This window comes from Melanostigma gelatinosum (assembly GCF_949748355.1).
Source record: "Melanostigma gelatinosum genome assembly, chromosome: 12".
Taxonomy (NCBI): domain Eukaryota; kingdom Metazoa; phylum Chordata; class Actinopteri; order Perciformes; family Zoarcidae; genus Melanostigma; species Melanostigma gelatinosum.
Genome location: NC_136645.1, coordinates 17,488,314 through 17,511,436, shown reverse-complemented (window position 1 = coordinate 17,511,436; position 23,123 = coordinate 17,488,314). Strand labels below are relative to the sequence as shown.

The 23,123-nt window shown below is 43.8% G+C and overlaps 1 protein-coding gene across 2 annotated transcripts in view; it reads left to right on the top strand.

The window, feature by feature from the left end:
- Window positions 1–23,123, top strand: part of macrod2 (mono-ADP ribosylhydrolase 2) — a 381,154-nt gene that overhangs the window by 150,408 nt on the left and 207,623 nt on the right. For both annotated transcript variants that reach the window (XM_079280386.1, XM_079280385.1), the window contains exon 5: window positions 6,720–6,836. In XM_079280386.1, coding sequence (XP_079136512.1) covers window positions 6,720–6,836 — 117 coding nt within the window. The remainder of the gene's footprint in view (window positions 1–6,719; window positions 6,837–23,123) is intronic.

Below are 23,123 nucleotides of genomic sequence, written 5' to 3'. Positions count from 1 at the left end.
CACAGACAAAAATGAAAGACGTTTTTTTAGACCTAGATGGATTATTAGAAGACGCAAATGCTGGATGTGGATCGGGTGGGATACCATTCAATGAGCGGCTGTGATCGATGTGGGGACTATCTCGACTGTGTTTCCATATGACAGCAATGTTATGTTGAAAGACGTTGCTTACTGTGGTACCTTGATGACATGCCCTTAAATCCACAGCTGCTGATCAACCAGTCAATACACCACAAGAGCAATACAGCTTAACACAGACCACGTCGTGCATGGATGTCCATTCCTCATACTGTGAGGAAATACAGACCATCATAGCTACGGCATGCAAACTAATAAAGAGACCTGGAAACCACGCAGGGCAGCTTGTCACACCTCATTTGGACAAGTCTTTGTTGACACTCCATGTCCTATCAACTTAGCACAATTTGATAGGACATCTGTGGAGTTTAAAGTGAAACTCGTGACAGTAAATAGTCAATGTGTGGGCTCATTTTAGGGTTGGGGTTAGGATTGAAAACAGGGTCGAGTTTATTCGTTACACTCGGAAATAAATTAAGCATTTTATTAGATATCTGCAGTGTAGGAAACTCCAGAGCAGAAACATCAGTACCCAGGTCATGTAAAGCATGCAGACTGTGTACTTCAGGTAGTTCAGACGGGGAATGCTGCAACAACAAGACGGAGCAGTTAAAACAACACTAAATGTGAGGGCCGGGGCCGGCACTAGTGTCCAAGGGAGTTCAACACGGTTGGGGTTTGGCACCGAGTTGTCCACAGCTGTCAGACTGCAGGTTTCCAAGGACAGTGTCACATGAGCTGGGGTAACATAACCTGGCTTTCCTTTACGGCCCTGGGAACAACCGCATAAAGAGCGTTCGCTCCTAGCATGTCTAACGTCAGCCCCCGTGCCACAAATCCAACTCTCGTTTTTCACTGCAGTTTTAAGAAGTATGCATACCAGGGGAGGCTGGTCCATAGAGGCAGAGGAGTAACTGCTTTTCCTCCTTATTTTTAGAGAAAAGAGAACGATCACTCTGATTAAATTGCTTTAATAGTGACACCCGCAGGACAGACAAGGGAAGGAAAGGAAGGGAAATAAGTCTGGATTCGGCTATTAGTGCATTTTAAAACTTTTAGGACCTAATGATTGAAATCAGGGCTATTCATTTGTTATTTGACTTACCTTATGTTCGTCTATGGGGAAAAGTATTTTTGGGCCCAGTGGCATCTCGTGACCCGGAAGTTGTACTTCCACCATTGTGCCACTCCGTCAAATGTACCTCAAAGCGCACATTTGACTTCCTGGGGGCTTGGAGCAGCCTTGTGGGCCTCGCTGTCAGCTGTGTAGGCCGGACCCCCCTCGTCGTACTACGGTGGTGTGCAAAGGACGGCTGCATGTGGTGTAGTTTACTGACAGTGACACATGAGCCCATAGAGAGATCTTGTAACGTTTGGTTGTTGTTTTAATGCTTATTCTTTCGTGGAGATAAGTAGCAAATCCGTGTCGTACTGATGATGGTTGAATTCATAAAGCACTTTTCAAGTCCAGATTCAAATCAGAAACCATTATATGACATGCACACATCAGGAACATGAGAGCTGTATATCAAGCAGCACTGAGCCCATACATAGTTGGAGGAGCAAGTGTAAAATAAGACAATATAATTATGCTGAGGGTTAGTTTTACTGGTTAGTTACCAGTTAGTATTTCACTTCATTGTCCTGAATGGTAAAATAACTTACCTTCACTAAATCTCACTCCAGTCAGCTTAAAGCTAGCTGGCTTAATGTCGGCATGATCAACAGATCTAGACATAGCATAAAATGCAAAGTAGGAAGGTTAACAGGCTGGAACGTTCAGCACAATGTAAATGTGTAATTGTTAAAAACTAACAGCACATCTCTTGTGTTACACTGCATTAAATTCTGACTCCCGGTACCCCACAAAGCAATAATTACAGCGTATCCCGGCTAATCTATGTATGCCATAGTATAAAAGACAATAAAAGGAACAGTGGAGAAAGAGCAAGGTTATGTCATGGAATCAAAGCCATGAATTGTTATGTTATATTAATATGTAATGACGCATTATCTAACAAAGCGAACTGTTTCTCAACAGTTCAGTGAACAAAGTGTTGTTTTAGCTGCTCTGTGTATTCAAACTATCAAACCTTCAGCTGCACATCCAGATATCTTAATAAGCCTCAGACCTTTCTGTGACTGATGCGACCCGCAGCATGCTCTCAAAGCCGAGGCTCAATGTGCAGCCCTCTACCTTAATGCCATTTCAGAGAAAGCGCCTCGAATCTTGACTGACGTATTCGTCAACTCGGGCTGAACTGTAGCAATAATAACAACAGGGTTTTACCCTGCGTTGTAGCGAAACCTGTGATTATTGTGTCATTTATGCTCGTTCCTGCTTACACCGCGGTGTCAGGGGACTTGTGAGGCATGCAAGCCTCGGGTATTTTATGTCACTTTGGAGAGTAACATCTGTGATTGCCTGCCTGGCATTCTATTAGCCCAAATCCACTGTTTACCTGGGTATTATAGGTAAAATGGAGATTAGCATCCCTTCCCTGGGAACTTGGTTACAGTAGAGAGCGGGCTATGGCTCCTGTTGCATCCAAAATTGCTGCGATTAGGACACATAATCCAGTATCACAAGGGAGTTACCACAACGGCTTGACCATTTTCCTCCTGACATTTAGTTCAGCCAGATCTCTGATTGGCACTTGATTAGCAACTAATCCATGTCATTATCTCCTCCTGTAAAATTAGTTGAGTAGAAAATGGTGTCGTAAATCACAGAGGTGGACGTGTGGAAGGGCTCTGATCAGTGTACGGCTCCTGCAGAGGAAATGTGTTGTTACCATGGATACTACAGAAAAAAAAGAAGAAAGAATTGGTGAGAGGGAGTTATAGTTTCAGGCGTGTGTTTGGTTTTGTGAGGAAACTGCATCTCCCACTGTGAGAGAGCATTGATCAAAGTTTTAGTGTTGGCGTGTGGGAGATCTCAGTGGATCAGCAGGTAATGGACGTACATTCCCCTCTGTTAGATTATGGACAGATATTCACACTTCTCCATGTCCTGCCAGGTAGAATCCAGGCCCTCCCACCACACACACACACACACACACACACACACACACACACACACACACACACACACCACACACACACACACACACACTCTCCCTCCAGCTCAGCCGGTGCCGCCTCCACTGGCTCCAGCCCTGAACCCAGCCCTCAGAGGAGCGGAAAATAATTAGGAGAGAAAATTGCAGCTGACACTATTTCTGAAAAGCAGGGTATTGTAATGAGAGCAGAGCAGGTATTCATTGTGTCTGAGGGAGCGATTGAAAGCCTTTGGTTTTTCGGGCTGCCTGGGAGAAGCCCCGGGAGAGTAAGCAGAGCTTTGCTGAGTCCCTTAATGCATGTGGGAACGGAGCCTGGAGAGGACGAGGCAGAGGTGTCTCCAACAATGGCGGGAGCCAAGGTTACAGCTGAGTAACCAATTCACACCGCTCTACACTGACACACACTCTGACATGCACACGCACTCGTCTCCTTTTGTCTCTCTCAAAATGGCCCTCCCTTCATCTCTTGCTCTCCTTGTTCCCATTACGAGTTCAGAGGGATGCCGTCCAGCCGCCGCGAAAAGTTATCTTCATTAGCCGTGCGGACTTGGTGGAGTGGCTGCTCGGGGAAGCTTTCTCTGAGCAAGGCACTCAGAGAAGATGAATACATGTTTTGTCCCACATAGGCCCAGCCTGAAGCCGTGGCAGGCTGCGAGGAGAGAGATAGATGAGGTATTAACTGTTGTATTTTTCAACGGTGGCCGGGGAAGCCCAGGAGTGGGGTGGACAGAAGCAGATGCTGCCGTCTGAGTATTAAGCCTGTTAAATGAAATGTCCTCCTTAAAGAAGTCTTTACAGGAGTTTGAATATAGCACTGGGCGCCGCTGGTTGTGCATCACATCGCCGAGCACATTAGGTTCTCCCGCTCGCCATGTGACTCAGACTGAAACGCTGCGAGATGAGAGAGAGAGGTCGCTTTGATCACCTTTCAATGCTGTGATGCAGGTGCATCATCGGGATGGCAGCACTTACCTCTTTGAGCAGTTGAATGCGGTTATTGCGTCTAAGTGTAATGGAATAGAGACGCAGACACAATGGCGTTGTATTGAGTGATTCAGGACTATTGAATATGGACGTGACACATGAATGATAACGCGATACGTTGGAGTTACTTACTATCAGGTGTTGCAGCAAAATTTCAGTTGGAAAAGGTTTTACCTGCAAGTGAAACGAGCAGATAACCAGAATTTGCAGACAATGTGCAAAATACAGAATTGTTTAGTCTTGGTCCGATCCTTGGTGTTTCTTTGTGAGGAGACAGGAGAGTGAGCGGACTCGTCCTCCTTTCAGAGGTGAACGTAAAAGCCAGTCTTACTGAATGAGAATATGAGGATGCCTTTGTAATGTTGCAAGCATCCATAATGTGGAAAGCTTAAGGGAATAATGCTGAAATTCCACTTAAATGAGAAATAAATTGATGGCCAAATTGCATGTGGGTCATATCTCCACTTATCTCAGGTTTGGTTGCCTCAATAATGGACATGGAAAACTGTATTCACCATCAGGTTTTGATTGCCTCTCAACCCCACTGCGCAATTGAATTTGAAATGATAAAGTACATTTTGAAACCTCTCTCTGCCTCTATGACCCCTCTAAATATATCTTTCTCAAACACGCATATTACCCGCTGTGCATCTGTGGCACTCCACCCATTCCGTGAAGCAGGTAAATCAGATCTATAGCAGCAGCATCCAAGACTCTGGCAATGAGCCAGATCAGGTCAGCATCTTGTTCTCTATTTACCGGCACTGTGAGCAGATTTCCAGGCATGTAGGGACTCGCTGACACTAGATGCACAGTGATGCACAGTAACTCCATGTGAAGGATCATACAACTTTAATAACACCGAGGCCTTGATCAATTCAACATTAACACTTAATATGAAGCCAGTCAGGAGCAATTGAGACATTAGCAAATACTGACCGGTGATGTAGATGCAGCATCAGGTGAACTCATTTAGAGAACGAATCACGAGGCCAACAGGGCAACGTTCTCTGATACGGCAGGAGCGTGTATGCGTCTGTAATAGAGAAGCACGCGTACAGTCCCGGAGCTTTCAGCGCAGCCATTTAGCAATTCATGCTGGCGAGATGTTAAGAAGCAATTATGATGCAAATAAGTGTGGCTGATGATCGTGGACAATCTTGTTTTGCACAAAAACTTGTTTTTCTAAAAAATGCCAAGCCCACAGCCAGCGCTACATCTGCGCTGTGTTAAGCAGCTTTCGTTGTCACCGGAGCGATACCTCCTCATATCCACATCATTGTCACACTCGTGTTACTTTTTTCGGAAAAGCCATCAGGATTCGTCTCTGTCAGCTGCCTGTCCCTCAGTCCATTAAAGATGATTGATAGAGCTGGAAAGTCTTCCGCCCAGCTGTTGTCGTTGACTCATCCCTGAGAAATTGAAAGCAGCTCAGAAAAGGACCATCCCTCATCAGAAGACCTTTTGTCTGTGTTGACGATGTGAAACAAAGTACATTTTTGAAGATAGTGTAAAACTAATGTTGATCATTTTCCTTCTTCCTGGCGCTGTTCGTGAATAATTATTACATTAGAGATGAAGATAGTGATTCGCGTCACAGTTTCCTTTTATCAGCAATATGAATTCAGATTTCTTTTTTTGCTGTTATCTGTCCCTCGGTTCTTTTTTCTTCATCAGCTCAGAATATGTAAACAGTGGTTATCCCCGCAGGCGATCTTAACCCTCAACCGTTTATGCTTTGATGGATAAAGCCAGAAACGTGTTCCCTCCATCGGCCAACGCCGTTCAAAGAGACATTTAAGAAAAGAGACGCATCTGTTTTTCCAACAGCTACTGTTCCTCCTCCTGCCTCTGTTATCCTCTAATGGCTTGTGAGGATTTCTACAGGACAACTTGAGGAGGATTTTATGATGTCGCAGTGTGATTGATAACATGCTCTTGGAGGGATGTCAGGCTTTCAGAGACGGATAATGTGGATTTCTATCTATCTGCCTCCTTGTGTAAGACGTGCCATCAATCAAGTGTTATCGCGGCCTTAACCCGTTAAAATTAAAACCGCAGGGGGGCGGGAGGACCCGGGGTCTCCGTGGAACCAGGACACACACACATCAACGGGGGAGCGCGACAGAATCAGAACACAGAGCGACATCATAACACGCTCGCCACGGAGAACAGGACAGATATGAGATTCCTATCCCAGGGCAGAAAAACACGGTTAATGATCTGACTGTATATCGCCGTTGACAGTGGAGAAGGATTACAGGAAGAACAGTCTCATTTTCACCGTGCGCGTGGAGGCGTTATTAGATCCGAGCCCAGCTAATTTCATTCCCGAGCTCGTCAATATTTACCAGCAACAGGGGCAGCTCACTATAGCAGACCCAGCGTCCCCACAGAGAGAAGATTCAGAGCTAACGCAGGGATTCAGGATTCATGAACATCATTTTCACCATGTTCCTGTAAACGCTCATGTGTTTTGACATGATTAAGCACACAATCTGCAAATTAGCCCAGTTAGCTTGAGACCTGTTGTGTGCCTGCTTTTGTTTCTCCTCGCAGGCCTAACCTCTCTTTGTATGTCTGTTTGTGTTTCAGTGGATGGCTGCATACACAAAGCGGCGGGGTCTTGCCTGTATGATGAGTGCCACTCACTGAATGGCTGTGAAACCGGTAAGGCCAAGATCACCTGCGGCTATGATCTCCCTGCAAAATGTGAGTATCAGTTCATTAATATGTCGTCTTTTTTTCTTTGTTTGTTGTGTGCAGGAGTGTTCTCTCATCAAAGCTGCTGCCATTGAGGGCTGCATCGCCTGGCAGTTAGGGAGCATTAAGATTTAGTGGTAGACATTAGAGCACTGAAACATTGTACAACCCAGCATTAATCTATATTGTTTTTTTTTTTATAAAACTGCCTCATTTATTCAAACCCAAGGCTCCTGAACCAGCTGGTGGACTGCACTAGCATTTGATTTTACAGAGGATTTTGCGATTCATGTGTGCACATGCATCATATTTTGAATTGAGTATTGCAAATGTAACAACACAAACACACACACACACACACACACACACACACACACACACACACACACACACACACACACACATGCATACTTGCATACCTGCACATAATGACCGGGGTCATTCGCGTCCACTCCAAAATGGGGGGTGGGATGCTTTTCGTGTCCAAAATACAAACATTTAAATCATCATTTATTAGTTTTGAAGGGGGGTTTGTTATTTGGAGGATAGTTAATATGATTGGTGCTTGTTGTATGGCTGGATGGGAGTGTCATCTGCACACAAACAGAGACATTAAGAGACCTATTAGTTTCTTAATATGATTGATTTTTCATCCCTGATTTATTCTGTTAGCGGATCACATAACTCTTACTGTCACGCCACAATTGATTTCGTTTTTTTCTCTATCATTTAGGTAATGTTGTAATCAAGTCTACGAAAGTTTGCGTTGCATTTTGGATGCACCTCTCAGAATTGCACTCTCGGTACTTTCATAATAAACACTTCTGAGCTCATTTCTTTTCATAATTGTCAGTATGACACGACTTTAAAAGTTCGTCCCTAGCCAACTTGAAACGATAGGACGGAAGAAGTGTCGCTGGGTGTAATTCGGTCGAGACAAACGTCCCAGCAGTCCTAACCTAACCCCGAAGGATTTCCACGAGACAGCCAAGAGAAGACATTGAGGCCCAGATGAAATTAGGCTGTGTTAATACGGTATGTCGTAAAGATGTCAAACAAATGGAGCAGATAAACTGTGAGTCAGTCTTGTGGGCATTCAGTTCAAGCGTCTGCAGCGCCGAAACAGGGTGCACCATGACAATTTAATAACCTGCAATGTCACCTGGGAGCAATCACACTGCCACTGGGTACTGTTAGTGTAATTATCTCTGGCCCAAATGCCTTCTGTGTGCTGATGAATCGTTATAGATTGTGTAGTTCTTTACCGGGAACAGTCAGCTGTCTTCTCAACGTGATGTTATTTCATATTCAAGCTATCTTTACTCCCAGCCTGTATCATCTTCTTATCTTCCAACTCTGATCACTGTCATCATCAGCGTTGTCTGTCTCTTTGTCTGCTTTTGGAAACTGACAACGGCTTGACTGTTCTTTGTGAGCGCTCAGCTCTGACGAGAGCTCTCACTCGTTCCCAATGTCTGTCCACAGTTTGGGTTTTGTTCTTCTTCCATTCATTTCCGTTGCTGACTTATTTGTTCCACCTACACACCCATTATCACACTGCCGTGACTGCAAACAACCTATTCGGTTTATGAAATCTCAAATAATAGTCTGTCCACCCCCTCACCACAAAACAAACGTGTCGACGTGTTTTCACATTTCTGAATTTCCCTAAATTCATGGATTCTTACATGTAGGCGTAGCAAGAAAGGATAAAAGCCTGCATTGAAATGACAATGTGTAGTAGTTTAATTGAAGGTTAATTCCATGTTAATCACCCGCTGCTGTGGCTAAAGTCAAATGCATAAAATTATTCAAATCGACGTTCAATTATTGTAATATTTGTATAATCAAATGACTCATTTCAGCCCCTTGAGAGTGCTGAGAGTAGATGGATCATCAGGATGATTGACAGAGGTGGCTATTGAAACGACACAAACACAGTGTCATTTGTAAGCCATTAAAAAGCTACAGTCTACTCATAAACAGAAAACAGACAAATCAGCCCGATTGGTTTTCACTCCTCATTGTCTTGTCTGTCAAAATAGATGAATGTTGTTATGGTCATTGTGGGTATTTGGCCTGTCAGCGCTTTCATAGCTTGATTTTTGCAGGCTGTCAGATGTCTAATGCTGAGACTTTTAAATTGTTGAAGTGACACCAAAGTCACAAATAGCACATGTGGACCAATTAGGTCTTATCTCTGCAGGCCTTCGTGTACACATGTGGACTCACAACTCTCATCGCAAGCAAAATTGCTTCTGCTGACGCATTTCTGCAGATGGTGGCACGTCTACTCCTCCAAGAGTGTGAAGAGCACAGACAGATGGACCATTTACCGTGTACATCTTGGCAATGCCCGCTATTTCCAATTTGGGCGTTCTCTTCCCAGTTTTGCCTGAAAATTAGGCTGCTTTTCACAACTTGCTATAAACACACACATCTCACGAGAGGATTGCAGTCTTCTTTGGGGGCTGCTTCTCTGAAATCCAGCCCACTGCATATAATTGGAAATAAGGAAATCTAAACCCTGAATAATGCAGAACAAACTGTAAATCACTTTGCTTTTAATGACATTTTTAGGGATTTGGGCTTGGCTTCGTGCTGAACCCCCAGCAGTCATATCATGGCTTTGGCAACAATGCACGGGAATAAGTGATCCATTGCACCATGAATTGAGCAAGTTCTGTTGATCGCACAGTAATTATGGAGTCGTAAGCGTTATTTGAAGATATCACCCATGGTGTATTATATTTCAATCAACAAAGGATTACGCTGGTCAATTTCGTTATTTTTTTAAAGAAATTGAGAAATTGCAGTTTAAACATAATACTCAAATAACTTCGAAAGTAATAAAATGCTTCCTTGTGTTCTGGAGAACTACTTATTGCCCGCAGGGAGAAGAGCAGTTGATCTGAAATCAGAGTTGTTCTTGTTTTGGAGATTTGATTTGCTGAGGCAATGGAAAATGACCGGGCTTACCCACCTCATCTCGCTTTTTATTTTTTCTTTCTTCGCAAGACAAGAAAATTGCTCTCCATTACGTCCCACTAAGCAGTTTAGACTGTGAATCCCAGTGGCAAATGAGCCTCTCCTTTAAGAGGGCCAAGCACATGTGGGACTGATTATTATGAGGCTGGCACAGGATTATTAATCAATGACAGTAATTACCCACCTACCATAGCGGAAAGACTCCAAAAAACAGCGGGCTTTTGCATCAATATGACAGGGAAATTGTCTATTTGCCCTAATGTTAGACAAGTTAAGACATCTGTTCATAGATTAATGATCAAATAAAAATACGATGTCAAGTGTAACAAGTTAAGTCACATATTTATGACTGTGCTACCACAGCATAATTGTTTCATTGTGAGTATTTCATTTTAAGTATGCGCTATGCCTGAAGTTCTACGTTTGTGAGTGTAAATCACATCAAATAGTAAAGGACTATGGACTGGGCTGCAAAGAGGAATAATAGATGCGATTGGACGACTTCAGCTGTCAAAATAAGATCATTTGAAAGGTTGAAATGGATAGAAACTTTGTGGATTGTTCTCCTTTTGGTATTCAGAATGGCAACAGTTGCTGCTTGTTGTCTCTTTTCCACCTGCAGTTGTTTTGAGGCCACTTCAGCGGCTGACTTCTTTGTAATGTTGCTCATTATTCCCTGTGCCTGTATCCTTGTCCTCTGCGGATACAGACATCATTAAGTCACCTGTGAATAAGTGTACAGACGGTGGAAAGTGGGCACTAAGGATGGTGAAAAGTAGAAAGTAGAATCTTAAGTATTTTCCATGATCATCCTGAATATCAACATAGTGGATTTGAAACTTCAGTGTTGGGATGATACTAAACACAGCTCTGATCTTACACACTGAATTAGTCCTTATTGTATCTTCGAATCAAAAAGCAACGTTAAATACCAAGTCATTTATGAAGCGATTAAATGCATATCAAATCTGCTGCTAGAAATGCTGGCTTAAGCACTGGTGTCAGAAATTCATGAAAACATCTTATTAATGCTCGACGATAAATAAAATGCGAGTGACTGAACAGCAATGATCTGCATTTGTAATCTCCATGTCTCACACAGAGAATGAGGCGTTTTACTACAACAGTCAGCATGATCAAAGTGTTATTGTAACCTGATGGTGATCTGCAGTGACTGCATCTTTTGCTTATAATGCTGGTCCACAGGTCCGCACTAATAACGTTTAGCAAAGACCTCGCAGGTTAATCTGCACTTGCACATTGCAGCCCTACCTGTCGCAGTGGACCGAGACGATATTTGGAGTGCAAACTCGAGGTCTGCTAATGTGAGTCTGGTAAGTTAATGTCCCAAAGGAACTTTTCGATAGACTTACGGCTGTTTTCGCTCTCCAGTTTCATCTGAAATCTTTTACCCAGTTTTGTTTTCCTCCCTCGGGCTACTTTAGATTGACAGTTCAAAACGTTTTGCTGTTTGTTGTTTTGCTTCTCTCCCCCTCCCCATTATTCTCTGAGCTCTAAGTATATGCTTTAAATAATAAATCATGTTTGGATAAAAGAAAGAAGGGCCAACATTTTCTTTTATCATCTTGCTGTCACAACAGTTGCCTCTTTCTGTTTTAGTCTTTGTTAATTATACCGGGGAAATTGTTTCTTGAGCTTCAACCGTACACTAATGCAGAATAATCCGCTTTACTCTGACACGCATGCAACAAAGTCTACAGCGCGTGCTCGATGAATACCGTGTTCGCTTTTTGTCTAATCTCATTGAGCAGAGAAATAGTTTGGTCTCCTGTTTTGCTAACTGCTCCCTCCAGAGAAATGCTGCTCATTGGGATTCATATGGAGGTGTTTTTCTCTCCGACTTATCAGTTGTAAGGTTATATATTTCAGCCTCTGGAGTATCGCCTCCGCCCGGCCCACTGTGATGGTGTGGAGACGCAACCTTATCCACGCAGCATCGAGACGCCGGCAGACCTTTGATTACTCTCTAATCTAAAACTGGATGCTGACTGTTCTGAGCACACTCGGCCGGCTCTCTGTCTCCACAATGACTTCTCCAATGTGCACTCCGGCTCCAGGAGAGCAACACACAGCTCTGACATTTTTTTTCATTCACACACTGTGAATCTGTAACATTGTGTTTTGCAGCAATGCAGCTCCAATGAGAGGTCCCTAAACCCGGATATACAGAGGGACTAGATGTATAGATTGATTGATATTGAGTTGTTCCTTCTGTTATTGCCCCTTATGAAGGAGAAACATATTTAGATTGTATTCTTATCTCCTTCTAAACTACAGCATGTATTATGTATATTCTCAGAGACAGTATTTGTGCCTTTGTTTTGGACCAAAGCCTTACTTTTCTTGAGATGTTGCTGAAGAAGCCGTCCTCCGCTTCTGACTACAACATTTGCAGGTCTTGCTCAGCTAAAATGAATGTTACCAGTGTAATCAATCAAGGTCATGCAAATCCACTCAGAGGCAAGTGATGTATTAAGGACTCCTGAGGCTTTATGTCATCACACTTTTCTGGTTTGTAATAATTTTATTAAGCAGCAGGCTTTTTTAACATTTCCAAGGATGTGATTCTTGAGACATCATCATCACATCATAACTCTTCAACTAAATGAACAACTAAGGGACAAGTCTCTTTTCTTTTTTCTATTCCTCTCCCTGGGTTTCCTCTCGATGAATTATTACCTCAATAAAAGATAAGTAGATAATCGACCGGACCACAAAGTTGAAGATCTTGATGACAGAGTAGGACTCATTTTATAAGCATGCCAGCTGTACACACGCACCACACAGCCTGCGACTCAGAGCCGTAGTTGGTAGTGGCTTCAAATGTTTGTTTCAGCATTAGATTTCCAAAACCGGGATTCTTGCTAGCCAGCTGCAGTGGGTCTTACAGGACCATAGTTAGACAAAACACCTTAGGGAGACTCACCCCAGCTCAGTTCAGCTCCTTCTTTATCTGCTGCTCTCTTTCAGGACACAATGTGAGTCTCTGGTGTTTACTGTAACTGCACCTGTGCTAATAATACTAATCGTCATCCCGTGATACATTTTTCTCCCTGATAGCGCGAGGAATTTAATCTGGGAGACCAGGCCGTCTGCTCGGTCTCCCTCCACTCAGCAAACACAGATAAATCACAGCGAAGTTCCCACTATTAGCAAGTGACATACAACCCGTTCTGATTAAATTACCCCCGAGACCATTATCATCCTGCGGAGCATGTTTATCAAAGCAGTGTCTGTCCCATCACATACAGGGACACTTTCAGAGGGCCTTCTGACAACACCTCATCTGTTCATTTGGCTTTTTTCCAAGATGAGATTTAGTGTTATTGAGAAGCAGCTTTGACCAACATGTTTCAATGTACTGCTTCACGTTTGGACTCCGTGGTGTTTCAATGTACTGCTTCACGTTTGGACTCCGTGGTGTTAATGCATTGAATGTGTCCTGCAGCAATAGAAATGTCATGAAAGAGTTAGAAGTCGTTCAGGTGGAGGTCATTTGAGCCTCTTTATTCTCATACTTTCTCCCCTATTTTAGGAACTATCAGAACACCTTGTTTTTAGGTTGACCAGCATTTGTTTATTTTATTTTATGTACTGGGTTTTTAAAGGGTGCTGAAATATAAAAACAACACATTTGATGAAATTCTCATGCAATAACAGTGCATTGTAAACAATGTCAGCCTTGTCTTCCTCATATGAAATGGATAGCGCGGCAGGCGGCTGAGCAGACTGTACTTTATCGCCACATAATGGATGAAATAGACGCAGTGTGACTGTTTCAAGGTGGTTTTCTTTTGCTCATTTTGGATTCAAGGCTAGAGTGAAAGGCGTCCTTTGTTGCAGCAGATAATTTAGTGGGGCTTAACTCAACCCTGGTGGCCATCACAGCCCCAGCCAGACACGGTGCTAAGTCAACATCTTCTCCACTGCTCACTGTTAGCACTCACATCATAAATGTCACTTCATCACTTCATGCACACACTCTATTTCCCGTGGACAGGCTCTACCTCTGACTTTCTCAGACGGTTCAGGTTGTTTTGTCTGGTTGTCATTCACTCAGTCTGTCTGTCAGTTATTACGGTATGAAGTAGTGATGGTTTTAAATGTAAAAGTTGTACTTTGTTGGAAAAGTAGACGCACTACGTTTAAAGATAATCATGCATCGTTAATATTAAAATTGCAAGTCGAATCAAATCAAAATTAAATCAAGGAGAGAGAAGCGAAATGTCTCAGATTAACTCTTTTAAACCTCTGATGCGTGAAAGATAATGGTCAGACCTTGCTGTTAGGATGAATTTGTAAGCTGTTTTCAATTATAATCTCCGAAATGTCGAGATGAATTAATGATAAAATAAATTGAGTATGAAAAGGAAGATCGGATGTCGAGGAGAGGCCAGATGTGTTTTTTGGGGGGGGGTTCTATGAGAGAAGAAGTGCCTCTGCTTCTCCAGGCTCTCTGGCTCCTCATTGGTTGTAATGAGAGCACTCTGAAGGAAAAGAACAAACCTTTTTTCACTGCTTGTCTGTAAAGGCCCGAGTTGTCCCCCATGCACCTCTCTTTTCAGATATTTGTGTTTCCTTTGTTGGCTGGCCTGTCAGTCTTCCAGGCCTCTTGAGGATTGGAGTAATTTGGTAATTTTGCCTAAATGGTGATACTGTAATTATGTGGCATCAGCTGCCTAGCTGTCAGTGAGACGGCCAGTGGTCATTCATCACCAGGGAACTAGAAGTGTGGGGGGGGGGGGGGGCATCTTGACTGATCGGATAAACACTAGCAGGAAGAAAGGGTGGTGGTCTCACCCCCAAAAAAACGTCTGAAAATAGGAGGTGAGAGGCCTTTGGAGTAATGGGGTGAAGAGTGGCGGGTTGGTTGTTTAGCTGAGATAGGGCGTCAGCAAAGGCCCGCCGGAGCCCCAGAATGACAGTGATGCATCAGGAGGGGGCATGTTGGGAGGCAGATGAAGTGGGACCACTGGAAGGTCAGGTTTGAAGTGGAATGTGGCAGCAGCTCGAATGCAGTCCTGCCTTCCCATCTGTCCACGAGTAAGCCTGGTCTAATGAAGGCTGTCGTTATAAAGGGTTCATCACCCAGTGGTGGCACATTTACACACACACACACACACACACAGAACCGTCGCTACTGAAGTGTTTTTTTTCTTTAATTTCTATTTAATGTTGAATGTAGTATTTAGCTTCATGATACAGTAACAGGAGGCATTCTAACTACACCAAGTTTGGGGGTCACAACATCTTTCAAATAAATCCAGCTATTTTACCTTTATGTATGTATGTGTAAAGGACCGCAGCAGATTAAAGGGCCACAACAATTTCCCCAGATCCCACAACTGATAGTGGTGCAGTCATAGTCCAATAAGAAGCAGGGGGAACACATCTGTGTAATCTAGAGAGAACATGCAGTAGAAACACACCAGAAACAACAACCAGTCTTTTTATACTTTGCTGGAGAAACTCAGGAGGATCGTTCTCTGAGATAATTTCCTGAATGACTTAAGTCTCCTGCATTTCAAAGTCTCACAGTTTAATTCTTGTAAATGCATTGACTAGAATGAGTCTTTCTTCCTGCTCGCCATGATTACATCATCAGGTGAAGGATTTTGAGGATTTCAAGGGTTCTGAATAGAGAAAATCCAGAGTGTTGACAAGTGCAGTGCAGTTGAATATATGACAACCAGAGAAAAGTGTGGTATCATTTTCCTACAGGTACCAAAACTCACTGAGAAATTAATTCCCTTTCATGTCAAATTAGAATAGTTTGTGCACTTTGACCTCAAAGAGATATTTCAATTTTATTTGACATTTTTCCCGCGATTTATAACCTCACAGGAGCAATTCCATCTTATATATCGATCAGTAGTGAAGTCTTTCACAAACGGCTAAGTAAGGAAGCATGAGGTCGACATTCAAGCCAATGTGATTGCACAATATGTTCAGTGATGCACAGTGCCTAAAAAACTAATTAGTGGCTGAATTATTTTTCTTGTTAGGTGAGGAGCTTTTTTGTTAGCGGAACACTTACACCGATCCCTCTTAACATCTAGCTGTCTTTAATCAAATTAAATGATATGCTCTATTTTAGAGATTGACTGTCGTGCCACAACAACAGCGTAATGGTGTTAATCAGGGCTGCAGGCTTCCTGCTACTGTGACGAAGACTGACACAGAACACTGCCACTCACCAGGGACAATAGTGCACCGCTTATTGTGTAACGCCAGTGTCTCCAATGTTGACAGCGTTGTTGTGTTCGGAAGAAAAGCAAAGTTTTAATCCGATGGCTTTGTTTACCTCTCATCCAGGACAAGGATAAAAACGAATGAAGAACGGGGAGTAACAGACTCCTGTAGTGCCATTTTCACAGCTAATTATCCATGAACACTGCCTGCCTAAAAAATTGCTCCCTCGTCTTTGAGGTTCTTTCCACTGAATTGCTATGGTTACTTCCGCTCATTAGGCTTTTAAGATTGTAAGCGTTGACAGCTTTTGTATTCTTTTTCCTCTCCTCTCATCCCAGAATCCCTCTGCAGAGGGGATGGACACATCAGTGGCTAGTTAGTGAAGTAGAATTCTACTTCATTCTTAAATATAGTCATGTGACCTGTGCGTGTATCCCAGGTTCATTCATGGGTTTAATGCTGTGGATTTAGACCTGTGCTGCGGCCCTTAACCATTAACCTTCCCATAAAAGTGCATATGGCTCTCTATAAACCCTAATGGGGAATGGGACCAATACACAGGAGCCTATTTGTGCTTTCAGGGGCACCGCTTTTGAGAAATACGGAAATGAGTCTCCATAAAGAGGCGAATAAACTTCGTTTTGATAACGTTGGTGTGGGGGGGGTGGGGGTCCTAGATTTGCGTGCACCTTGGTTTTAAGTGCTGTCTCGATCAATATGTTTCCAGGAAATTAAACTTGTGTATATTTTATGGCCCGTGGCTGTTTGAATTTCTAACCTTTAATTCATTCCTGTTGTTTTTCGCTCCACACTAAATAAAGCCATATTTGACATCTGTGTAGCTTTATGTCTTGAAGCAGTTTGGTTTTTAGAGTAATTAACTAATTCCCCTCTGTGATATTTTAGTGCTGCACCTTCACAACAAAACACAACATGATGAGGATCTTTTACTGTCGGACTCGATAAAGTAAATGTGTAATACCGAACACGGGAAAATAGTTTGAAAATTGCTTCCATGCCGACAGCAATTAAACCTGTAATTGTTTCTTTATGTAACCACATACATCATATATTTATTCAACAATGCCTTTAAACTGACTGTTGGCCGCAGTGAGCCAGGACGTGTTTGCTCATACGTTTTTCATGGCATTTGTTGGCCCGGGGTGCTCGTGTTCTTGCCCTCATGCTGCCTCTGGTTCCCAGGTTGTTTTAAAGGCATTGCAAGGTGAGAAACGTCTCTGTGGCGAGTGGTTTTATTGTGATCACCTTGAGTCGTTTCTCTGGCCAGGAGACCAGTGAGTGTAATGGATCTGCTGAGAGCCCTCACTATGGATTTATAAAAGTGCATGGGCTGGAGGGGAGGATCAGTCACCTGCCTCTGTGTTTTCCTGCAGACCAAGAGACACCAATGAATAACGCCAGACAGCTAATCCAAGGCAACAAGGTTTTTCGACAAACTGTACACAGGGACTGTTGTTACTGATCCACAAAGTTTACTTATCCAGCACTTCTAGGAACTTGTACTGGTCTTAACCATAGAATGTTGAATTGGAAACATTCCAACATTGCCTTCGATTTGATTACTCTATGAATGTTTGCAATCCCCTAATTGTGCACACATACACCCACAGAATTCAGCATGTTATGCAGCACATGGCAGTGCACTGTAGGGGACCAGGACGCATCGGTAAAGGTCTCCTCCATGTGCGCGGTGGTTAGGTTGGCAGGGCGAGCGGGGGAGCGTCCGGATCAAGTTCCCCCCTCCTGCTGTCTAATTATTGACCCATCTGGTATTGTCTTTTCAATTGTTTCAATTATGATGCCACTGGTGTTGCTCAGCACCCTGGCGTCAAGACATGCATAATTCATGTGCAACACCCTGTGCTCCACTCAGAGCTGTGGGTTTGAGCTGAATGTCAATACCGCCTCATGCCCCCAGTGGAGCAGAGGGTTGTCTGTATTGACAGCAAGGCAGATAAGGAGAGCAAAAGCAAGTGCTGCCGAAGACAGTGGATAGCGATGCTATCATCGAGCGTATAGGTGAGAAGGATTTCTGTGTGTGACCTCATTATTGTCACCCCCAGACCTTCGAATCAATAGCGTTACCATGAACCGCGACGCAGCCCGGCATAGCAGGAAATCAAAGCCAACCGAGGGTTAACTCTCATCAGGGATTTGACTTCACTGCCCAAACAACTGATTCCATCAGCAGCCGAGGATCGGTAAAAGTCAATCAAGAGTAAAAAAAGTTCAGCGAGTGTGACCGTTCAATTAAGAGGTGTGAAGATGGAAGGGAGAAAGGGGTCACGTTTTGTCACCCCGCTTTAATGGGGGTGGCTGTTGGAAGGCTGCACGTGACTTCTGTAACGCGTGTCATTGCTAGATGCTGCTGCCAACTGTTTACCCACATATTGGAGCGCAGCAGCGTTATTAAAAAGCTCATGTTGTTCACAGTAGCAGTTATCCACCAGTGTCATTTTGTCACCAGACGTGGGAAGAATACATGTGCATGCAGCCCGCTTGAGCGCTCAAGTGCACCGGCACAATCTGCATTGCTTTTAAAACGTTGAGAATATTTAAAAGTTATGTTTTCTTTCCCCAGATGAATTGGCGGTTTCTTTGCATATCCATTTTTCATTTCCATCAGTGTGGTCGTGAAGGACTCATTGATTCAGTGCTTGTGACTCATTCAGTGTTCATACAGCGACCTCGCACAACAACTCACCTTCAATTGCAGAGGTGCTCTCATTCGCTCTGGCCTACTGGCCTTCAGCTCTGTCTCCGGTCCCCGTGCAGTCGCAATGCATGTGCGCAGAATAAGCTGTCAGAGCAGAGGTATCACTCTGCTAAATGCATCTCTGAAGACCTTAGCCTGCAAGTGATGCCTCTGTCTTTAGGGGAAGACGCCACACTAGGAATATTAACCCCACGCACCTTATTCAAGGACATTTGTTTCAGTAAAAAATTCCATCTTTAAGTGTGCTGACGTCAGTATCGGTGATAATGGAGATGAGGAATGCAGGTGAACGTATTTCAGCTTATATTAAAGATGCAACAGATCGCAGTTTACACCAAGCATATCATCAATAAGGCTGATGAATTGCGTTAATTAATTGTATCTCATCAGTTCTTTCGCTGCCCATCGGGCATGTTGGGGACCTTGTTACCCTGAAATAAACCTCTCCTGCCGCTCTGCTAAGCTGTTAGCTTGTTAAGGCAGCACAGCTTCTGATGGGAAGTACTGCATGCGAGGCTCAACTCAGGGCGACATTTTTGTTTGTGGTGTACTGTCCAAAAAACGCTTGAGCTTGATGAGTGAGAGGACCCAGACTGCAATAGTGCCATGATGGGTTTGGCAGGTAACATTTGACAGTTGGCCAAAAAACCTTGCGACCATCTTAGATGTGTGTTCATCTTCACTAGTTAGACTCAAAAAGCTTAAAACATGACTGTGTTGTAGCAATTTTACACATTTCACTCACAAGTTAAACATCTTTGACTCTCAACATCCTTTTCTCCTCTTTTGACGTTGACATCTGTGTGATGTTAGGATCAGAGCTTTGTATTTTGATTTGTACCCACAGACTGATGTGGCCTTATGAGCTGCTAGGTGTGGATCTTCTGTTTATTCTCTGTCTCAAAAGGTTTGTGCCATTTGAATTTGAGGCTCATATTGTATGAAAGGAGGCTTTAAAAAAAAATCTTTCCTCATGTCTGAAAATGTCTCTGTGATACTCAGAACGTCTCTAGCCGGGTTTTTTTCATAGATCTGCGAAGGACACATACTTTTGTCAGTGTGACATTTACTGCATGGACTGTGTGTACATGGAAGAAACGGCAGGAACACATTCTGCCTGTGACGGAGGCTTGTGAGTACATCTACCAGTGAAGACTCTAATAAGCAACCTCAGTTGTTAGTCATGACAGCAAGGCTGAGACACGCCACAGGAAGGCAGGAATAGTTAAAATATGGAGACAAGACAACCATTCCTCAAACCATTGCGCTCACTCCTGTGGAAACATTATTTTTCCGGTTGACGAAGGACACAAAGCCAGGCTGTTGTCACCCTCTCCTGGCATGGCGACACACGCACAGCTGCACGCCCCACCCCTCTGCTCATCCGCCTCCTGCTCCGGGGCCATCGATCGGGAGCTGCCATGCTCTCGGGGGGAGTTGTGTGGGCTTCTCTCCTGGCACAGCGCTGCCCTTCCTAGGTAGAGTCGCAGAGCGGCAGGGGGGCCAGGGGGAATGGAGGTTGCAGTGGGTTGTTGAGGTAGGAAGGGTAGTGAGGTAGCGGTGGTGGGGGTTTGAGTGGTGAGCAGCTGCTTTCCTATGGATCACTTCATTAATATCCCAGGGCAGAAATTTGAGGGGCCGCTGCAGTCTAATTAGCCCTGTCTGACCCTCACATCTCAAAGAAGTCTCTCCTTTCTAGTTCCTGCAGAAGCAATCCAAAGCCAGGTAACCCCCCACTGCCTACCCAAGACGCTCTCACCGTCACTGTCAACCCTTTTTTTCTTAAGGTGCAGCAACGTAAACGTCCACCCAACCATTGTCTGCTGCATTCCAACCTCCTCGAAGTTGCATCTTTTCTGAAGCCGCTTCTTTCACGATAAAGCATCCAAAACTCTGGCCGGGCTATTAAACCGCCCTGTGTCGTGGCGTACCTGTCTTTGTCCATCGCTGTGTGTATGTTTGCGCAATGAGCAGTGTCTGTGACTCCCGGGGGGGGGGGGGGGGGGGCAGCAGGGACAGTGTAGCATAATGGGAGCAGTGTGTGTGCGTTTGGTGCCAGGAGACAAGGAGCCATCCCTCATTAGTATCATCTGCTTTCCCAGATGGCAGGGTCAGACTGAGAGGGGGAGCTTGATGAAAGGACTCGTCCTGCAGGGTGACACTCATTCTGCCACGCAACGCTCTTTACGCCTCCCGAACCAAGTTCCCAGCTCTCACAGGTGATACCCGGGCTTTAGTGGGATTCACAGACAGAGAGAAAGAGAGCCTCGTGTTCTCATTCCTGCCGTACGGCCGTGTGTACCCACGCTGCAACCTGATGAGATACAGAGAAGAAGTGGAATGTCAACTCAAGAAGGTGACATTTCAAGTTGAAAAAGAAGAGAGAACGTGGAATAAATGGATGCAATTACGTTGACACCTGCTATTCTCAAACACGACTTCACTTCTCACAAATATTTCCTTCCAACATGCTCGAATGCTTTTTCAGTGGCTCATTAGAGTGCAGCTCGGGTCCAACAAAAAGCCGGCGAGCCTTGTGTCATGGCTCGACACTGTGAACGAAGGCAGAAGCTGACGTGGCCCGCGAGGCAGCGGCAGCTTCTGCAAGACGGAAAGGATAACGACTGCTTTCACATTTTACCTTGACAACTCACCAATCTGCCCTTATAGCAATTAAAAGCTTGTTTTTCACCGGAGTGGCCATTATCAAATCTGACCTTCCAATTATTCTTTCTCATTTTGCTCCTGATTCTGTCGCCCAGGTGTGCCTCGGAGGACGGGCGAGGAATGGGTAATGGTTCCTCAAGCTGAGCTCCAAAGACCCGTGACACTGCCACCATAGTGCCCCTCTCTCCCCGTCTTGTAATCTTTACTTCTCACTTTTGGCAATTGAAAAAAACGAACACACTACACGTATCTTTTTACGCACCTAATGCGTGAACATGTTGAATTCAACTTGTATTTACTTTTGAAGATCTGGAAAAGCTGCGCTCCACTTGATGCCGAGTATGCAGACTACTTTTAAATGGCTTCATTTTGTGCATGATGAGTGGAGAGTTTAGGATGCACAGTGAAATGCAGAGTAAAAGAACAGGTTGTTTGTTTAAGATCTGTGTTGTTTTTTGCCTTTCATTGCATGTCTTGTGTGTGGAGTCCTGTCGGTGTGCTTACCTGATGGTGACGGTTGTTGAACAGCTGCAGCAGGGTCACAAATCCTCCTATCTGTCATCGGATACTCTTTCTGAGCCCCCATAGCTCACCATAAAAAACATGGTAAAATACTCTAGTGTTATAATTATAGGATTTGATGCCCCCTTTTCATCGCCAGTTAACACTTCTGCCAATCTTATAATGACATCCCCAGTTATTTATTTATGTATTCTAGAATTTTCCAAACAGAATATGCAAGAGCAACGGTTTCACAATCATCCAAATGTCCAGAGGCTTTGACCCCTAAACAGTGAACGCACACATGTAAATGAGAGGAACGATGATTCAATGCCGTCCTGAAATGAATGATATTCAGAGATCAACTGAAGACAGAAGAGCCCTTGAAAACAAAGCTGTGACAATTCTATATGAAATCACTTCAAGCATAATGAGCAGGTTGCCTTTCAAAAGCTGCAATTAAAAGCCAGCACAAAGCCTTTTACAGAGCTAAACCAACCATCCCCCGTCTCATTCGGATAGAAACACAGGACTTCTTCAAGTGTTCTCTCGCCCTGCTCGGTGAAATAAAACGCTAAATCTGAACTCGGATGAACATTTGACCCCCGGCTGTGTTTTTAATGCTCACAGGTTATCTCAAGTCCCGCTACAAGAGAGGACGTTGTTTAATTCATCATCCCTGGAACATTGTTTCTGTCAGACTGCAAGTAATGACTCCATTAGCATTTTCAGCAGAGCTACGAGTACAACCTGGGACCAAAACCATAAAACTGAGGTTCCACAAAATGATGCAGAGTAATTATTAAGTCTACAAAACAGCATGAAAGAAGATGGAAACAGTCATTACAAACAACAACAAAGTGAACATGGGGATTGGAAGAGATTGGATAAACAGATTTAATATTGTCGACATAAATAGTGAACAGTAAGTTTCATATGAACATAGTTCCTGAGCATTATCCATAAGACAAAATGACAACGGACCTCAAATGTGATGTGTTGTTACCGAGGATGTAATTAGCTTTCATAAAATAACCATCCACATCATAACTGTAAAACAAACCGCAAAGAAGTATCATTTTACACTTCAAATCCATCCCCATGTTCTACTGTGTCTACTTCAGTGAATACAGACACAGTTGTTTTTTTAACAACATAACTTTCATATCCTTACGGACTATATCGTAAAA